This window comes from Vitis vinifera, chromosome 13 (assembly GCF_030704535.1).
Source record: "Vitis vinifera cultivar Pinot Noir 40024 chromosome 13, ASM3070453v1".
Classification (NCBI taxonomy): Eukaryota; Viridiplantae; Streptophyta; class Magnoliopsida; order Vitales; family Vitaceae; genus Vitis; species Vitis vinifera.
Window position 1 is genome coordinate 8,790,254 of NC_081817.1, and position 17,515 is coordinate 8,807,768.

The 17,515-nt window shown below is 36.4% G+C and overlaps 1 protein-coding gene across 1 annotated transcript; it reads left to right on the forward strand.

Annotated features, from left to right (window-relative positions):
- The first annotated feature begins 7,517 nt into the window (after positions 1–7,517).
- Positions 7,518–8,018, forward strand: LOC104881186 (uncharacterized). The gene has a single exon (XM_010660445.1). It carries the CDS (start codon positions 7,518–7,520, stop codon positions 8,016–8,018), a length of 501 nt encoding a protein of 166 aa, XP_010658747.1.
- Positions 8,019–17,515: the final 9,497 nt, after the last annotated feature.

The window sequence follows — 17,515 nt, forward strand, 5'->3', positions numbered from 1 at the left end:
TGTTCCAGGTGTAGAAGATCTCCTTAGAGGATCATACTGTAGATTACCTCTTAAGGGTTCAATTAATAATCAAAGTGCTTGCATTGCTCAGTCTATACATGCGTGAAGAAAAACTACTAAAGGTATGCTTATCACTTGGTTTTTATGCAAAAATTGTATGATCAATCATTGGGAAAACATGTCATGAAGCAAACCCTACCATCTGAAACCAAATCCTTTCCATTTGTGATAATGTTCATCTCTTTCCCACCACTGAAACTATTGCATATACCCCTGTTCTTCCAATGCCGGTTGAAATGATTTGCTCTAAAGTCATATTCTAAAATTATATAGTATTAAAGAGGCAATTGTGATAGGCTTGTTGATGGGCTGAGCCCAAAGTAACGAGAGAGCGCTTGTTTTTTGTTTTCTCTTCTTTTCTGTTTGCCCGTTGGTGCCTATCATATACAATGTATGTATTTTGGTGTATCATTTCTTAGGTGTTATTAATATATTTTCTAATATTGCCCGTAAAATAGTAATGATAATAATGGAATCATGCAGGTTTGAGATACTAGAAGCCATCCTATGTCTTTACTTAACCCGTCTCTGATCCAAGGGCCGAGATTTTTCTTCATGTCCATATTGCTCCCTTTGGCTGGATATATTCTGGAATGTGGACCTATGAATTATGGCGCAGTTAATAGGTCATATCTTCTAGTAATACGGTTATGAGTCCCAATATTTGTCCATCATCTTCCTGCTGCTGGTCTCCATAAACTTACTGAGGTCGAGAGTGAACCTTTTCCTACAACTCTTAGGCAAGTGACTCTGAAGATTCAATATAATTCTTAGAAAGATATGAATTAGTGCTGTTTGATTTTTGGTGGTGGTCTATGGCTACAGCCATTTTACTGTTGATTCTGTTGATATTCATATTGCAGCTCTCCCCGTCCATAACCATTTATTATACAAGAATCCCAGTGCTTGTCTTAATCTTGAAGGCCAAAAGTTGACTACTTAACCTTTGAACCCAAAATCGCGGGCAGTGTCGTATAATTGTTCATACTTTAGGTTTGACCAAATGATTTCTACCCATCAGATTCAAGTTCTCTTTTCTTGTGTTTTCCTTTTTGTGCAGTTCAGTTATTTTGTCTTTGCGATTTCTTCGCCATTTCTTCTCATTTTCTTTGGGCAGTTTACTTTGCTTGATCATAAACAAAAAGCTGGAACTCATCTGGATGCTTAGAAGATGGGAAAGGATGAAATTTTCGATGAATTTCCCATCTTCTCAGAAAACCAGAGGACAATTTTTTCACTTACAAAAGGAAAAGTAGAAGTATCAGCATGGGTTTTGTTTCCCTTCTGCTGTTTAACACTGGCATGCTGCTCATTTGAGGTCAAATTTTGACAGCAGAACAACTCAGCCGTTGGTGATTGATTCAGAGCACATGAGCACCACCTAGAATAGTTCGTGATCTTGACTTCAAATTGGGCATATCCAATTCTCGCAGAGATGGGCGGCTGCACTTTCAATTGTTTGTTACATAGCTGTTTTTATAGCAAGAGAAGATGTTGCACCACTTGCAGGACCATGGATTGATATTGTGAATGAGTGCAGGAAGCTCTATCTGACTGAAGCCCCCGGGATATTTATGACACTCCACATCATGGCTTTTGAGATGCTGGAGTTACAATTCTCTTTAAGAATGTTGTATCATTCGCATTTTTGCCTGAAAATACAATTAGATCAAATATCATAAACCCTTATATTTTGTTTTTCTGCATCATGACCCTTCCTAACGTCACTGACCGGGCTAAATTTTGTTTACAATTTTGGCATTGTACGACTTCTGGTATGTCTCCTGTAACACACAATCTCAGCATCCACATGAAGATAGTGAGTATTAGTGCTATTGTGTAATTTATAATGTTTTCAGAGCCAAGAATTGATAAAGTTCATGATTCATTATTCGGATTCGTGATTGAATTACGGTTGAATCTTTGTTGTCATAATTATATAATTTTTATATTTGATATATTAAATTAACTTATATAAATATATTAATATTTTAAAATTTATTAAATAGAAAATGTATAATATTTAAGTATGAAGATATGTTTAAGATAAAAAAAAAAATCATAGTATTTGATTTGATTTTTTTGTCTTTGTATTTTATTATTTTAATTATTGATATTATTTTCATAATTATTATTATAAAAATAAACATGAATATAAATATTTATATTTGTTCAAAAATTTTATACGGAAAGTTTAAGGGCATATGAAGAAACCCATTAAACTACGAAATGAGACGTTATTGATTTCTGTTACACATCCACACAGGAATCCCTGCAATGAAGAATACCAAACGCTCATATTTGGACAAAAATGACGTCGTTTCAACATTTTTGAAGCATTTTTATTTTCTTTTTCAAGCTTGGGACATTTTCTCCGTTTGGTTGCTGAGAAAAATGGACCCATTTCCATCTAGTGTTTTGTTCGGTTCCATTATTTTCCCGAGAACCAAACAGAGAAAAGACAATAGCTTTACTGGATCCGGCGAACCCGATAACGAAAGACAGCGGGGGGCGAGCGTAAACGATGACGAGTTTGAAAGGCTTGGTTTTGGGGGGTGAGAAGAAATGATCGAGAGTCCATTCGAGAGCGTAAAAGCTGTGAGAGCTGTCGTCGATGCCGATCACTAGCACAAGTCTCTCCGTGGTCTCCATGGAAGAAAGCAAAAATGCTTGAAAAGGACCCGTTCCCAAAAACAACGGCGTTTTAAGAATCGCTAAACATTGATCGTCTCCAGGAGACTGGTTTCCGTATTTTAAGTTGCGCCCCACGTGATGTTTGGTAAGTTTCCTAATATATGGGGAGGTTGTAGGATTTGATTAGGATTTAGTAACTTTCCAAATTGAAAGACTCGTCCCCCAAGTTTCCAAATATATGGGGAGGTTGTACGATTTGATTAGGATTTAGTAACTTTCCAAATTGAAAGACTCCAGGGACCTCATCTATATATAAGCTCTCTCCTGCCATACCAACGAGAACAAGAAACCGTTCGTAACTTTTCCAAATTGAAAGACTTCTCTTTGGGTCATCATCTTGTCATACCAAGAAGAGCAAGAAACCACTTCCTGCCTAACCAAGATCAAGAAACCCTCGAAGCTATATACTTTGCGCATTCGCTTCAATGGATTATGTGGTAAAAGATGAGAAGAAACACGATCAGCGTCTTGAAGAAACAATGAAGATATTTGAAGATAGAGGTGATCAACGTCTTCAAAAAAAGAATCAAGATCAAGAAGCGGCCACCACGATGCCATGATGATGACGACGATGATGATGATGAGGGGGGTGTGTTCAGGAGAAAAAGAAGCAGAGATGATCAGTGTCTTCAAAAAATGATCAAGATCAAGAAGCGACCACCATGGTGCCATGACAATGACGACGACGATGATGATGAGGGGGGGGGGGGGGGGGGGTTGTTCAGGAGAAAAAGTAGCTGAGGATGAATAAAATAATGGATGAGGCAAGGTGCTCGTCTCCCCATGCAACGCCAGAGCTCCCTGTCATCCTCAGGAATCGGATCAGGGCTATAGGGGGTTCTGATGTCACTTTTGTAATCCAAAAGCCTCTCTTCAAGACTGATGTGAGTTCCGGTCACAACCGTCTGTCCATACCGTTGAACCATATACAACAAAGTTTCCTCACACCTGAAGAGAGCGAGAGGTTGAACTCGAGAGGAAACGGAAAAAAAATGTGCAGATATGAAAGTGATGTTGATTGAGCCCTCCCTTCATCGGGAAACCATCAGTCTGAGGAAGTGGAATATGAAGAAAGCTTCCGGAAATTCTACCTCAATGTATGTGTTGGTGACTAATCGGAAATCGGTTACGGAAAGGAATAGCATGAAGGAAGATGAAACGGTGCAGCTCTGGTCTTTTCGAATCAAGTCCAAGTTGGGTTTCGCTCTTGTAAAGAGAAGACTACAAGATGATCCTAGGAATCGTTCATTAAGGGGCATCCTGGATAGCTGATATGGATATCAGGGACAGGGTAGGTGTATTTACTATTTAGTAGAAGATGATAAACCTCCCTGGATAATAATTGTCACTAAATTGATTTTCCTTCTTTTTTTTTTCCGCTAATGTAGAATTTTAATTTTGATTGAATGTTAATAGAAACATTGCCATTCCCTTCTATCTCCCTCGGTAGCACGATATGATTGAATAATGATCATGTACTAAAAAGTATCAATTCCCTCAATATGAACCAATAAGATTAGCAAGAAGCTGTGGTGGACAGACCAACAAGAGCTTGGATGATCTACTAAGCTACGAATCTTTAACAGAAAATCATTCATTCCTAAAGACTCTTTCTTAATTTTCTGAAGTTGAGTCTTGTGCTGTGGCTTGATTTTATGCCACAGTATTGTTGTAGAGTTTTCCAAATCTGAGTTGTTGTATCACAATTAACCATTCTATAAAGAATTGTTTCAGTCATTGATGACAAAATCCAGGATACAAGAAGTTGATCTTGTTGTTTCCAGTCCAGAAAATCTGGATTTATCTTATCATTTCCCTTAAAGGCTTATTCTCCCACAGGACATTCCAAGACTGCGTCCATAAGGACTACTCTGTACATGGAAGCGGAGAACATCATCTATTTGGTGCCATATCCGGGTATTGAGCGTTTGGCAATTAGGCCAAGGGAACTGTTCTTGCTTACCTTAATTTCTTCTAAAAATAATTTAGATGTCTATTATTTTTTAGATGTTGTCTTGGACTTGAATTTTATTTTGGGCTTTACATATTGACGTTGCTTTAGGCTTCAATTATTGTTTTGGTGTGGGCTTGGTGTATTTGGCTATGGGCTATACTTGTGGGCCTCAGGCCGTCAAATTTGTTTCCTTGTTTGGGCTTAGTTTTTGATATATCATTTGGGCCTAATTAAATTTATTTGACATTGGATTGGTCTTGGGTTGCAGGATTTTTGTTGGGCCAAATTGAATTCATTTGACTTGGATTTTACTTGGCCTTTTTACTTATTCTTATTTGGGCTTGTCTTACTTTTATAGATGGGTCAATTCTACCACACCAACTTTTTTTCTCGGAGCTTTGGATAATCACCACGTGGAGGACTAGATTAGACTCGAAATCTCTTTAATAATCTTTAAAAAAAATTTAAAAAAAAAACTGTAAGGCCTTTTTTCTAATAAAATTGTAATTTTTTTTTAATAAAAACTATAAAATGTTTTTTAAATAAAAAAATATAAAATACTTTTTAAATTAAAACTGCAAAATATTTCTTTCAATAAAAACAATAAAATCACTTTTCAAATTAAAAATGTATATAAAATCCTTTTTTTTCAATAAATACTATAAAAACCTTTTTGTTTTCAAATAAAAATATTAAATTACTTTTAAAATTATTTTTTTAATGAAAATTGAAAAATTACATTTCAAATAAAAATTTCAAAACTCTTTTTTTGAATAAAAACTGAAAAAAATCACTTTTCAAATAAAAACTGCAAACTTTTTTAATAAAAAAAAACTATGAAATCACTTTTTTAAATAAAATTGCAAAATTACTTTTTAGATAAAAATTTCAAAAATATTTCCTTTTAATAAAAATTGCAATTTTTTAAAAAATAAAAGTTTTAAAAATCTTTAAATTGACTTACAACATTACTTTTGTAAAAACCCATTTTTTAATTATTATTATTTAAAAAAAAATCACATTTTCTATATAAAAGTTATGTGGAAACATTCTTTTACAAATAAAATAATAAACTTGGCATTCATCCTCCAACTTAAGAGAGTGTATTAAAAAATTATTGCAACGCTTATGTGGCGAGCGTTGTATATCATATTTCGTAAAAAAAATTAAAAATTATTGCAATAAGTAAAAAATGTTTCAACTCTCTAAAAGCTAGTTCACATTATCATATTACTTTTATTTTATTAGGTAAATGATAAAATTTATAGTGGGGTTTTTATCTACTCATGCCTTAATTTATTACTTAAATTTTCTTAAGTGATATTAATATTAAAATATAATCAAATATCAAATAATTTTTTATTAATATTTTTCATTAAAAAAAATTGAAAAAAAATCAACTATATTATATAAAAATTCATATATTTGTCGCATGGGTTTCTCTATCCATTTTCAAAAAACTTCTAATAGAATGTCTTATTTGTTATTGATAATTTAGTTTTAATATTGTTGAAAAAATTAGGGTCTAAATTTAACATGGTGGAAGTATGAATTGATGTATAAGTTATTCTATTTATTTATTAAATAGAAAAGGAGTGGAGTTTGGAAAGTGGATGTTTTAGTACTTGTACGGGCAAATATTAGGTTGGTTAAAAAAGAAATAAAATTTTGGAGAATATATTTAGAAATAGGGTATATAAGTATATATAAAACTCCTTATATAAAATATGAATTTTTAAAATTAAAAATAAAAATAACCTTCATAAAGGTTTTTTTATGCCCGTATCACTGTAGAGAACCTTATGAAAAATGGGAGGAAGGACAAATAAAAACAAAGGACGCTAATGTGTAATTGAGGTTTAATTTTCAAAAAGTGAATTATTTTTATGAATAGTCTTAGTCTTTTTGTCTAAATATTTTAATAAAAAAATTTAAATTTAATAAAACAAATTGACACATTTCTTCATTAAAAAAAAAATAAATTTTAAAGCTACTTTATACTTATTCTTTTGTTTCCTCTTATTTTATAGAGCATGAGACTAAAAATAGTTACCAATTAAAATAAGTCTAGATGTCACCTACACTTCAATTTAAAGCTACTTTAAATCTTTTTTTCAGTCCCTGAATTAAAAGTGAAGAAAATAAAAAGGAAATATAGAATGGAATAATTAATTATTTATAAAAAAAAATCGAGAAAAAAAGTCAATGCCTAAGGGGGCATTGGGAAAAAAAAATTATTTTTTGAAATCTCTCATTGAGGATTTGGATTTGGCTTAACTCTATTCAAATATTTTCTATTTTTATTTTTTAACAATAAAAAAATAATTACAATTTTCATATAAAAATAATAAACATTTTTACAAAAAATGTAACCGAGCTTATATCCTTAAAATATTCAAACAATGATAAATCACATTAGCACAAAAAACAATATTCTATTTACAAAAAAAAAAAATAAATAAAATACAAACAGATGGGATAATTGAACTTGTTTAAATTTTAAAAGAAATAGAATTTGGAGGCAACGTTCCAAGTTTCTGAATATTTGGGGAGGTTGTAGGATTTGGTTAGGACTTAGTAACTTTCCAAATTGAAAGACTCGTCTCCCAGGGAACTCATCTATATATAAGCCTCTCCTGCCATACCAACAAGAACAACAAACCATTCGTAACTTTTCCAAATTGAAAGACTTCTCTCTGGGTCATCATCTTGCCATCCCAAGAAGACCAAGAAACCACTTCCTTCCTTACCAAGAACAAGAAACCACCGAAGCTATATAGTTTGCGCATTCTGTGATCGAAGAGCTACAATGGATTCTGTTGTAGAAAATGAGAAGAAACACGATCAGGTTCTCGAAGAAACGACCAACAACTTTGAATATGAAGGTGATCAGGCTCTTCAAGAAACAATCGACAAATTTGAAGATGACGGTGATCAGTATCCTCAAGAATCGATCAGGATCAAGAAGCGACCACCACGGTGCCATGATGATGATGAGGGCGGGTGTGTTCAAGAGAAAAAGAAGCGAATGATGAAGAAGATGATGGAGAAGGCAAGGTGCCCATCTCCCCATGCAACACCAGAGTTCCCTGTCATCCTCAGGAATCGGATCAGGGCTCTGGGGGGTTCTAATGTCACTTTTGTAATCCAGAAGCCTCTCTTCAAGACTGATGTGAGTTTCGGTCACAACCGTCTGTCCATACCGTTGAACCAGGTACAACAAAGTTTCCTCACACCTGAAGAGAGCGAGAGGTTGAACTCGGGAGGAAACGGAAAAAAAATGTGCAGCTATGGAAGTGATGTTGATTGAGCCCTCCCTTCATCGGGAAACTATCAGTCTGAGGAAGTGGAACATGAAGAAAGCTTCCGGAAATTCTACCTCAATGTCTGTGTTGGTGACTAATTGGAAATCGGTTACGGAAAGGAATAGCATGAAGGAAGATGAAACGGTGCAGCTCTGGTCTTTTCGAATCAAGTCCAAGTTGGGTTTCCTTTTGTAAAGAGAAGACTACAAGATGATCCTAGGAATCGTTCATTAAGGGGCATCCTGGATAGCTGATATGGATATCAGGAACAGATAGGGTAGGTGTATTTACTATTTAGTAGAAGATGATAAACCTCCCTAGATAATGATTGTCATTAAATTGATTTTCTCTTTTTTTTTTTTTGTATTTGTTTTTTTCTGATTTTGTAGAATTTTAATTTTGATTGAATTTTAATTGTGAAAATAATTAATTCAAATTCAGTCATTCTCTATTTTTTTTTTCCTTTATTTGTTTTCCTATATGGTTTTCCCCATAGTTTCTATAAACCAAAGGGTTAGGATGTTGTCCTTTTGAGTTTCTTTTACTTGAGATAGTCTAATACATAAGAAGCACATGCACTAAAAAGTAGGGATCTAACACTATTTGAAACTGGTACGAGAGAAAGGCAGAAAGATGAAATCAAAATTATGAGTTTCATATTTGGACATCAGTTGCATTTCTTTTGATGTCAATGAGTCAGGTAGCAACTGACAGTCACGGGCCTTGTTAATTTCATTTTGAGCATCGAAGGCATAACCTTGAATAGTGTTACATAAAGGCACTGAGAAGTAGGGACTTGTCACTATTTAAAACAGGAGAGGAAGCTAGAATGATGACTGAAACTAAAATTCATTAACTTGTAGAAAGCTGAAAAACTATGGCTTTTGATGGGTGACACAATATGATTGAATAATGTTAGCACACTGAAAAGTATAAATTCCATCTAGATCATCTTTTGTGCAAAAGCTATGGTATGGTAAGAAAACCTTGAAGGGTCCAAGGAATGAGGACACATTAGCCAGTGTGTCTCACATAGCCTCAAATTCCCAAAAAGACTCAAATAAGATGTGGTTGATAGCTGGGTACCTCTGGTACTTGAGTTTTGCATGCAATGGTATCATAAGTTGTGGTTATCAGCAAACTAACAAAGATAATTGATGGTAATCTGTCTGAACTTTAGGCTGGTATCTTTCAGATACTGATGGTTGGGAATAAGCTTCTGATCTTTGGTTTTCCAATCCCGAGTTGTCTGAAAGATGATAAATGACGAATCTCCATATACATCAATCTCCTTAATTCTCAATTCTCAGTGTGTTTTTTTTTTAAGGCTTATCCGGGGGTTGCTACTCTGGGACATCCAATTCCTCTTCTTTCTTTTGCTGCTGATCTCACATTGGGAGCAGTTCCTTCTCGTTAGGGTCTTCAAATGAGAGATGGTCCTCCGACTCCAAGAAGAAATAGATATTAACTACCAAATCCACATTATTGAAACCTGCTTAGTGAGGCTGCAACATAAGGACTGCAATTAGTGTGCAGAAAAAGGAGAGTGCTAAGTTTGATTATAAGGACTTGAAGGACACAACAAAGTGTGTGGAGTTTGAGCTGTTCTAGCTGAAACTTTCTCCAGATGGTTTGAGTGTCTTTTCTGAAGTCTTGAGATTTTTCACCCTTGCTGTAACTAATGATACGCAGCCTGCCAGTTTCTGCAATAATGCTATCTTCAGTTCATTCATCTTAGAATAGTAGGGCTAGATTTGCTTGAAACCCCCCTTGGGAATTTGGTACTAGGTCAGGACCAATTTTGAGAATGAATAAAACCAACAATTTCTATCCAGGTACTCTGCAACAAAATCAGGCTCAATATGAACCAATAAGATTAGCAAGAAGCTGTGGTGGACAGAGTGTTCTGCTCCAGCATGTGAGCACAATTAAACTTTCTTTACTATTTTTATTGTTTTTGACATTTCTCTGGCTATTCTTGCATGACTGAACTGATTCTATTGCTCCTAATTTACTCATGGAGCTTATCAATCAACTTTTGTACTTCTATGTCATTGCTTCTTGTTACTAAAATATCATCAACATAGACTAAGATAAAGGTAGGATGTTGTAGAGTGATGCTTACAAAGAGAGATTGATCTGACTTTGTTGACTTGAATCCAAGCATGAGTAGAGCATTATACAATTTTTCAAACTAAGCCCTTAGAGTTTGTCTGAGACCATAAAGGAATTTGTGCAAATGACAAACCATTGTAGGTTGATTGGGATCTTGAAAACCATATGGCTGCTGCATATGCACTTCTTGCAAATCTCCATTGAGAAATGCATTATTAACATCCAATTGTTTAACCACCCAATTTCTTGCTGGTGTAATTGAGAGAATTACTCTGATGGTAGTTGGTTTCATTACAGGACTAAACATTTCATTAAAGTCAAAGCCTGCAACTTGATGCAAGCCTTTAGCTACCAACCTAGCTTTGTACTTGTTAACAGTGTTATTAGGATTCTCTTTAATTTTGAAAACCCACTTGCATCCTATTTCTTTTCTGCCTTGTGGTAATGAAACTAATGACCAAGTTCCATTCCTCATTAGTGCAAGATGCTCATCTCTCATTGGTGCAAGATGCTCATCTCTCATTGTTGCAGCCTAATTTTCATTCTATAGAGCTTCATCAACAAATTCAAGTTGTACAACAGCAATATAGACTTTAGGCTTGTAAATGCCAACCTTGGATCTTGTAATCATGTTGTGTGAATTGGTGATATGCAACCTGTCCTTATTAGGTAAAACTGAATCAAACAAGTCAGCAGCACCAACACAAGGGGCTGAATTAGAATTAGGAACACCAATAGGTATAGCAGAGTCTAGAGATTCAGCTTGATGACCAAGAGTTTCTTGAAAATTTGGTTGAAAGCTGGAAGATGAAGAAGTGAACTTGGATGGTTTTATGGAAGAAGATGTAAAAATTGGAAGTTGGGTTGGTGTGCTATGTTGAGTAAAAGCAGAGGTAGCATAGGGTTCAATATAATTCTTTTTGGCAAAAGGGAGGACTTCTCATTAAAGCTGACATCCTTGAAGATAAAAATTCTGCCCGAAGCATCTAAACACTTGTAACCCTTGTGATTGATGTTATAGTTAAGAAAGGTACATTTAGTGGAACAAAGGGCAAGTTTATGATGATTATAGGGTTGAGTATTAGGATAGCATGCACATCCAATTACCTTGAGAGACTTATAATCTAGCACAATATGAAACAATTTTTTTAGGGGAGATTTATTATTAAGAAGAGGTGTGTGCAATCTATTGAGTAGGAAAGCAGAGGCTCTAAATGCCTCGTCCCAATATTTTAAAGGCTTGGATGATTAAGCTAAAAGAGTTAAGCCATTTTCAATAATGTGCATATGTTTTCTCTCAGCTACACCATTATGTTGGTGTGTGTGTGAGGGCAAGAAGTGTGATGAACAATTCTACAACATAGAAGATAATCGGTAAATGCTCTATACTTCCCCCCACCCCAATCAATTTGGATTGCCTTGATCTTATAACCAAGTTGCAATTCAACTTAAGTTTTAAAATGAACGAAGGTTTGCAAGGCATCAGATTTGTTCCTTAGCATATAGATCCAAGTGAATCTAGAGAATTCATCAATGAAGTGAATGTAGTATTTATAACCACTAGATGACTGATGTGGTGTAGGACCCCATAGATCAGAATGTACAAGTTCTAGTGGTGTAGGACCCCATAGATCAGAAGATGAAAAAGGAAATTTATGCATCTTCCCAAAACAGCAAGCTGAACAGAAAGAAGCATCAGTTTTATGTATATGACAGAGGTTACATTTGGACAAAACAAACCATACAATATTATCATAAGTGTGGCCTATTATGCCATACACTGCAATCAGAAACTGAAGAATAGACTGTAGGTTGTACAAAAAAAGAACAAGCTGTAAGTTGTGGCATAGAAGAAAGAAGGTCTGAATGACTAGTAGAAATATTGGAAGAAGGATGAGATTGTCGCTTGTTCTGAAGATTCAGTTGTGTCTGATCAAAAGCATGTAGGCCATCTTTAAATCTTCCTTTTTTGGTATCCTAATCCTTCACAAAGCAAAAATGAGGATGAAATTCAAAGAAGACATGATTATCTAAAGCAAATTTTGAGACACTAAGCAAGTTCTTGGTAATTGGAGGAACATGTAAAAGATGTTGAAGGGACAACAGTTTGGAATTGTAAGGAGAAAAGAAACTGGATTGGCCATCATGTTTAATAGCTAGACCCTTACCATCACCCATGTGAACCTTATTGTTACCAAGAAAATCAGTTTTTGTTATCAAGTTCCTTGCATCTGTTGTAACATGATTGGAAGCTTCAGAATCAGGATACCAATTGGTATCACAAACTGTTCCAGGTGTGGCAAGAATGACTGTCATAGGAGAGTGTGAATTTGATGTGTTCTAAAAATGGCCTTAAAACTGAGATGAACCAATGAACGTTTGATCAAACCTATAAAAGCATTGTCGCACTATATGACTAAACCTCCCACATAGCTGACATTGAGGTTTGTTGTTATTCTAAGAGCCACGACCACCATATTGACTACCATGTCTTCCTCGACCACCAAATTGACCATTACTGTTGGGCTTTGTGGAGCCTAGTTTTGTTTGATCCAGTTTGACGACCCGACCCGAATAATATAGCATGGCTTTTTAATGGGAGATTTATTGAAGCCTGTTGGGCCCGTTTAGCCCATTGTGGAACCACCTTTTGTAATTAGGGTTTTTTAGTATGGTAGGGTTGTCGTGCTATATATATATAGAGAATATTATAGCCATCAGGTTGTACTTTGTATTCTTCCCTGATAATAGTGATATCCCTGCAATTCCGTGAACGTAGGCAAATTGCCGAACCACGTAAATACTGTCTTGTGCGTGTGATTGTTTTTCTTTGGCGTGTGTTTTTCTCTAATTTTTGTTTCTCACGGGTTGGGAATTCGGTTTAATTCCCTACAACTGGTATCAGAGCCTAGGGTTAGGTTTGAGTGGGAGCAATGGCAGAGGAAGCAGGAAAGGCGTCTGGAATAGAAAAGTTTGATGGCACAGACTTTGCGTATTGGAGGATGCAGATTGAAGATTATCTCTATGGGAGGAAATTGCATCTGCCTCTTTTGGGGACAAAACCTGAGAGTATGAAGGCTGAGGAATGGGCGCTTCTTGACAGACAGGTTCTAGGAGTTATTAGGTTAACTCTGTCTAGGTCTGTTGCACACAATGTTGTAAAGGAGAAGACCACAGCAGATCTGATGAAGGCTTTGTCCGGTATGTATGAAAAGCCGTCCGCAAACAATAAGGTGCATCTGATGAAGAAATTGTTCAATTTGAAGATGGCAGAGAATGCATCAGTAGCACAACATCTAAATGAATTTAATACAATCACAAATCAATTGTCGTCTGTAGAAATTGATTTTGATGATGAGATTCGTGCTCTGATTGTCTTGGCTTCTTTGCCAAATAGTTGGGAGGCAATGAGGATGGCAGTAAGCAATTCTATAGGAAAGGAAAAGCTCAAGTACAATGATATACGAGATTTAATTCTGGCTGAGGAGATTCGCCGAAGAGATGCAGGTGAAACCTCAGGATCTGGTTCTGCCCTAAACCTTGAGACAAGAGGCAGAGGTAATAACAAAAATTCAAATCAGGGTAGATCAAATTCCAGAAATTCTAATCGGAACAGAAGCAAATCTAGATCAAGCCAACAAGTACAATGCTGGAATTGTGGGAAAACAGGTCACTTTAAAAGGCAATGCAAAAGCCCTAAGAAGAAGAATGAAGATGATTCTGCTAATGCTGTAACAGAAGAGGTACAGGATGCATTACTTCTTGCAGTAGACAGTCCACTTGATGATTGGGTTTTGGATTCAGGAGCTTCGTTTCATACCACTCCATACCGAGAAATCATACAAAATTATGTTGCAGGTGATTTTGGTAAGGTGTATTTGGCTGATGGTTCAGCCTTGGATGTTGTGGGTCTAGGAGACGTTCGAATATCATTGCCCAATGGGTCTATTTGGTTATTGGAGAAGGTTCGACATATTCCTGACCTGAGGAGGAATCTGATTTCTGTTGGACAACTTGATGATGAAGGACATGCAATACTATTTGTTGGTGGTACTTGGAAGGTTACAAAGGGAGCTAGGGTATTGGCTCGTGGAAAGAAGACTGGCACTCTGTATATGACCTCATGTCCAAGAGACACAATTGCAGTTGCTGATGCAAGTACTGATACAAGCCTATGGCACCGCAGACTTGGTCACATGAGTGAGAAAGGGATGAAGATGTTGCTGTCAAAAGGAAAACTACCAGAATTGAAGTCCATTGATTTTGACATGTGTGAAAGTTGCATCTTAGGAAAGCAAAAAAAGGTGAGCTTCTTGAAAACTGGCAGGACACCGAAGGCTGAAAAATTGGAACTAGTACACACTGATTTGTGGGGGCCTTCTCCGGTTGCATCCCTAGGAGGTTCAAGGTACTACATCACCTTTATTGATGACTCAAGTAGAAAGGTATGGGTTTATTTTCTAAAAAATAAATCTGATGTATTTGTAACTTTTAAGAAGTGGAAGGCCATGGTTGAGACAGAAACAAGTTTGAAAGTAAAATGTTTGAGGTCAGATAATGGAGGAGAGTACATAGATGGAGGATTCAGTGAGTATTGTGCTGCACAGGGAATTAGGATGGAGAAGACCATTCCTGGGACACCACAGCAGAATGGTGTGGCTGAGCGCATGAACAGAACTCTCAATGAGTGTGCTAGAAGTATGAGGTTGCATGCTGGACTACCAAAAACTTTTTGGGCTGATGTTGTTAGCACTGCAGCTTACCTGATAAACCGAGGACCATCAGTTCCCATGGAGTTCAGACTTCCTGAGGAGGTTTGGAGCGGTAAAGAGGTGAAGTTTTCACATTTAAAAGTTTTTGGTTGTATTTCTTATGTTCATATTGATTCTGATGCTCGTAGTAAACTTGATGCAAAGTCAAAAATATGTTTTTTCATTGGCTATGGTGATGAGAAATTTGGCTATAGGTTTTGGGATGAACAAAACAGGAAAATCATCAGAAGTAGAAATGTGATATTTAATGAACAGGTTATGTACAAAGACAGGTCATCTGTAGTGTCAGATGTTACAGAGATAGATCAAAAGAAATCTGAGTTTGTCAACTTAGATGAATTGACTAAAAGTACTGTCCAAAAAGGGGGTGAAGAAGATAAGGAGAATGTAAATTCACAGGTAGATCTGAGTACACCTGTAGTTGAAGTTCGCAGATCTTCTAGGAACACTAGACCTCCGCAGCGTTATTCACCTGTTTTAAATTATCTCCTGTTGACTGATGGTGGTGAGCCAGAGTGTTATGATGAAGCCTTGCAAGATGAGAATTCAAGCAAGTGGGAGTTAGCCATGAAGGATGAGATGGATTCCCTGTTGGGGAATCAGACATGGGAACTGACTGAATTGCCAGTAGGAAAGAAGGCTTTGCACAACAAGTGGGTATACAGAATAAAGAATGAGCATGATGGTAGCAAACGTTACAAGGCCAGATTAGTTGTTAAAGGGTTCCAACAGAAGGAGGGCATTGACTACACAGAGATATTTTCTCCAGTTGTGAAGATGTCAACAATTAGACTTGTACTTGGAATGGTGGCCCCAGAAAACTTACATCTTGAGCAGTTAGATGTGAAGACAGCATTCCTTCATGGTGACTTGGAGGAAGACCTTTACATGATTCAGCCAGAAGGGTTCATTGTTCAAGGACAAGAGAATCTAGTCTGCAAACTGAGAAAGAGCTTGTATGGCCTTAAACAAGCTCCTAGACAGTGGTATAAGAAGTTTGACAATTTTATGCATAGAATTGGGTTCAAGAGATGTGAAGCTGATCATTGTTGCTATGTTAAGTCCTTTGACAACTCTTACATCATATTACTATTGTATGTGGATGATATGCTTATTGTAGGGTCTGACATTGAGAAGATTAATAATCTGAAGAAGCAATTGTCCAAACAGTTTGCAATGAAGGATTTGGGAGCTGCAAAGCAAATCCTTGGTATGAGAATCATTAGAGACAAAGCTAATGGTACATTGAAGCTTTCACAGTCAGAGTATGTGAAGAAAGTTCTCAGCAGGTTCAACATGAATGAAGCTAAACCAGTGAGCACACCCTTGGGTAGTCATTTCAAACTAAGCAAAGAACAGTCACCAAAGACAGAAGAAGAAAGGGACCATATGAGCAAGGTGCCCTATGCCTCAGCTATTGGCAGCTTGATGTATGTTATGGTGTGTACAAGGCCAGACATTGCACATGCAGTGGGAGTTGTGAGCAGATTCATGAGTAGGCCTGGAAAGCAGCATTGGGAGGCAGTCAAGTGGATTTTAAGATATCTGAAGGGTTCATTAGATACATGTCTTTGCTTCACAGGTGCAAGTTTGAAACTGCAGGGTTATGTAGATGCTGATTTTGCTGGTGATATTGATAGTAGAAAGAGTACTACTGGGTTTGTTTTTACTCTAGGTGGTATAGCTATATCATGGACTTCAAATCTACAGAAGATTGTTACTTTGTCTACTACAGAAGCTGAGTATGTTGCAGCAACTGAAGCTGGAAAGGAGATGATTTGGCTACATGGTTTCTTAGATGAATTGGGTAAGAAGCAAGAGATGGGCATTCTACACAGTGACAGTCAGAGTGCAATTTTTCTTGCCAAAAATTCGGCTTTTCATTCAAAGTCGAAACATATACAAACAAAATATCACTTTATCCGTTATCTTGTTGAGGATAAACTGGTAATACTTGAGAAGATTTGTGGATCTAAGAACCCTGCAGACATGTTGACTAAGGGTGTCACTATTGAGAAGTTGAAGCTGTGCGCAGCTTCAATTGGTCTTCTAGCTTGAGGACAGGAGGATGAGTTGTAGGGATGAGGGATCGTTTCTTGGAAGATAGCGGTTTGATGTTGGTGATTGGACTAGTCTCCAAGTGGGAGATTTGTTGGGCTTTGTGGAGCCTAGTTTTGTTTGATCCAGTTTGACGACCCGACCTGAATAATATAGCATGGCTTTTTAATGGGAGATTTATTGAAGCCTGTTGGGCCCGTTTAGCCCATTGTGGAACCACCTTTTGTAATTAGGGTTTTTTAGTATGGTAGGGTTGTCGTGCTATATACATATAGAGAATATTATAGCCATCAGGTTGTACTTTGTATTCTTCCCTGATAATAGTGATATCCCCGCAACTCCGTGGACGTAGGCAAATTGCCGAACCACGTAAATACTGTCTTGTGCGTGTGATTGTTTTTCTTTGGCGTGTGTTTTTCTCTAATTTTTGTTTCTCACGGGTTGGAAATTCGGTTTAATTCCCTACAATTACCTCTTCCTCTATTGCAGTTGTGACTATTCTTATTGAATGTGAAGTTGAGATTTCCACGAAAACTGCTAGGACTAGAAAAGAAACC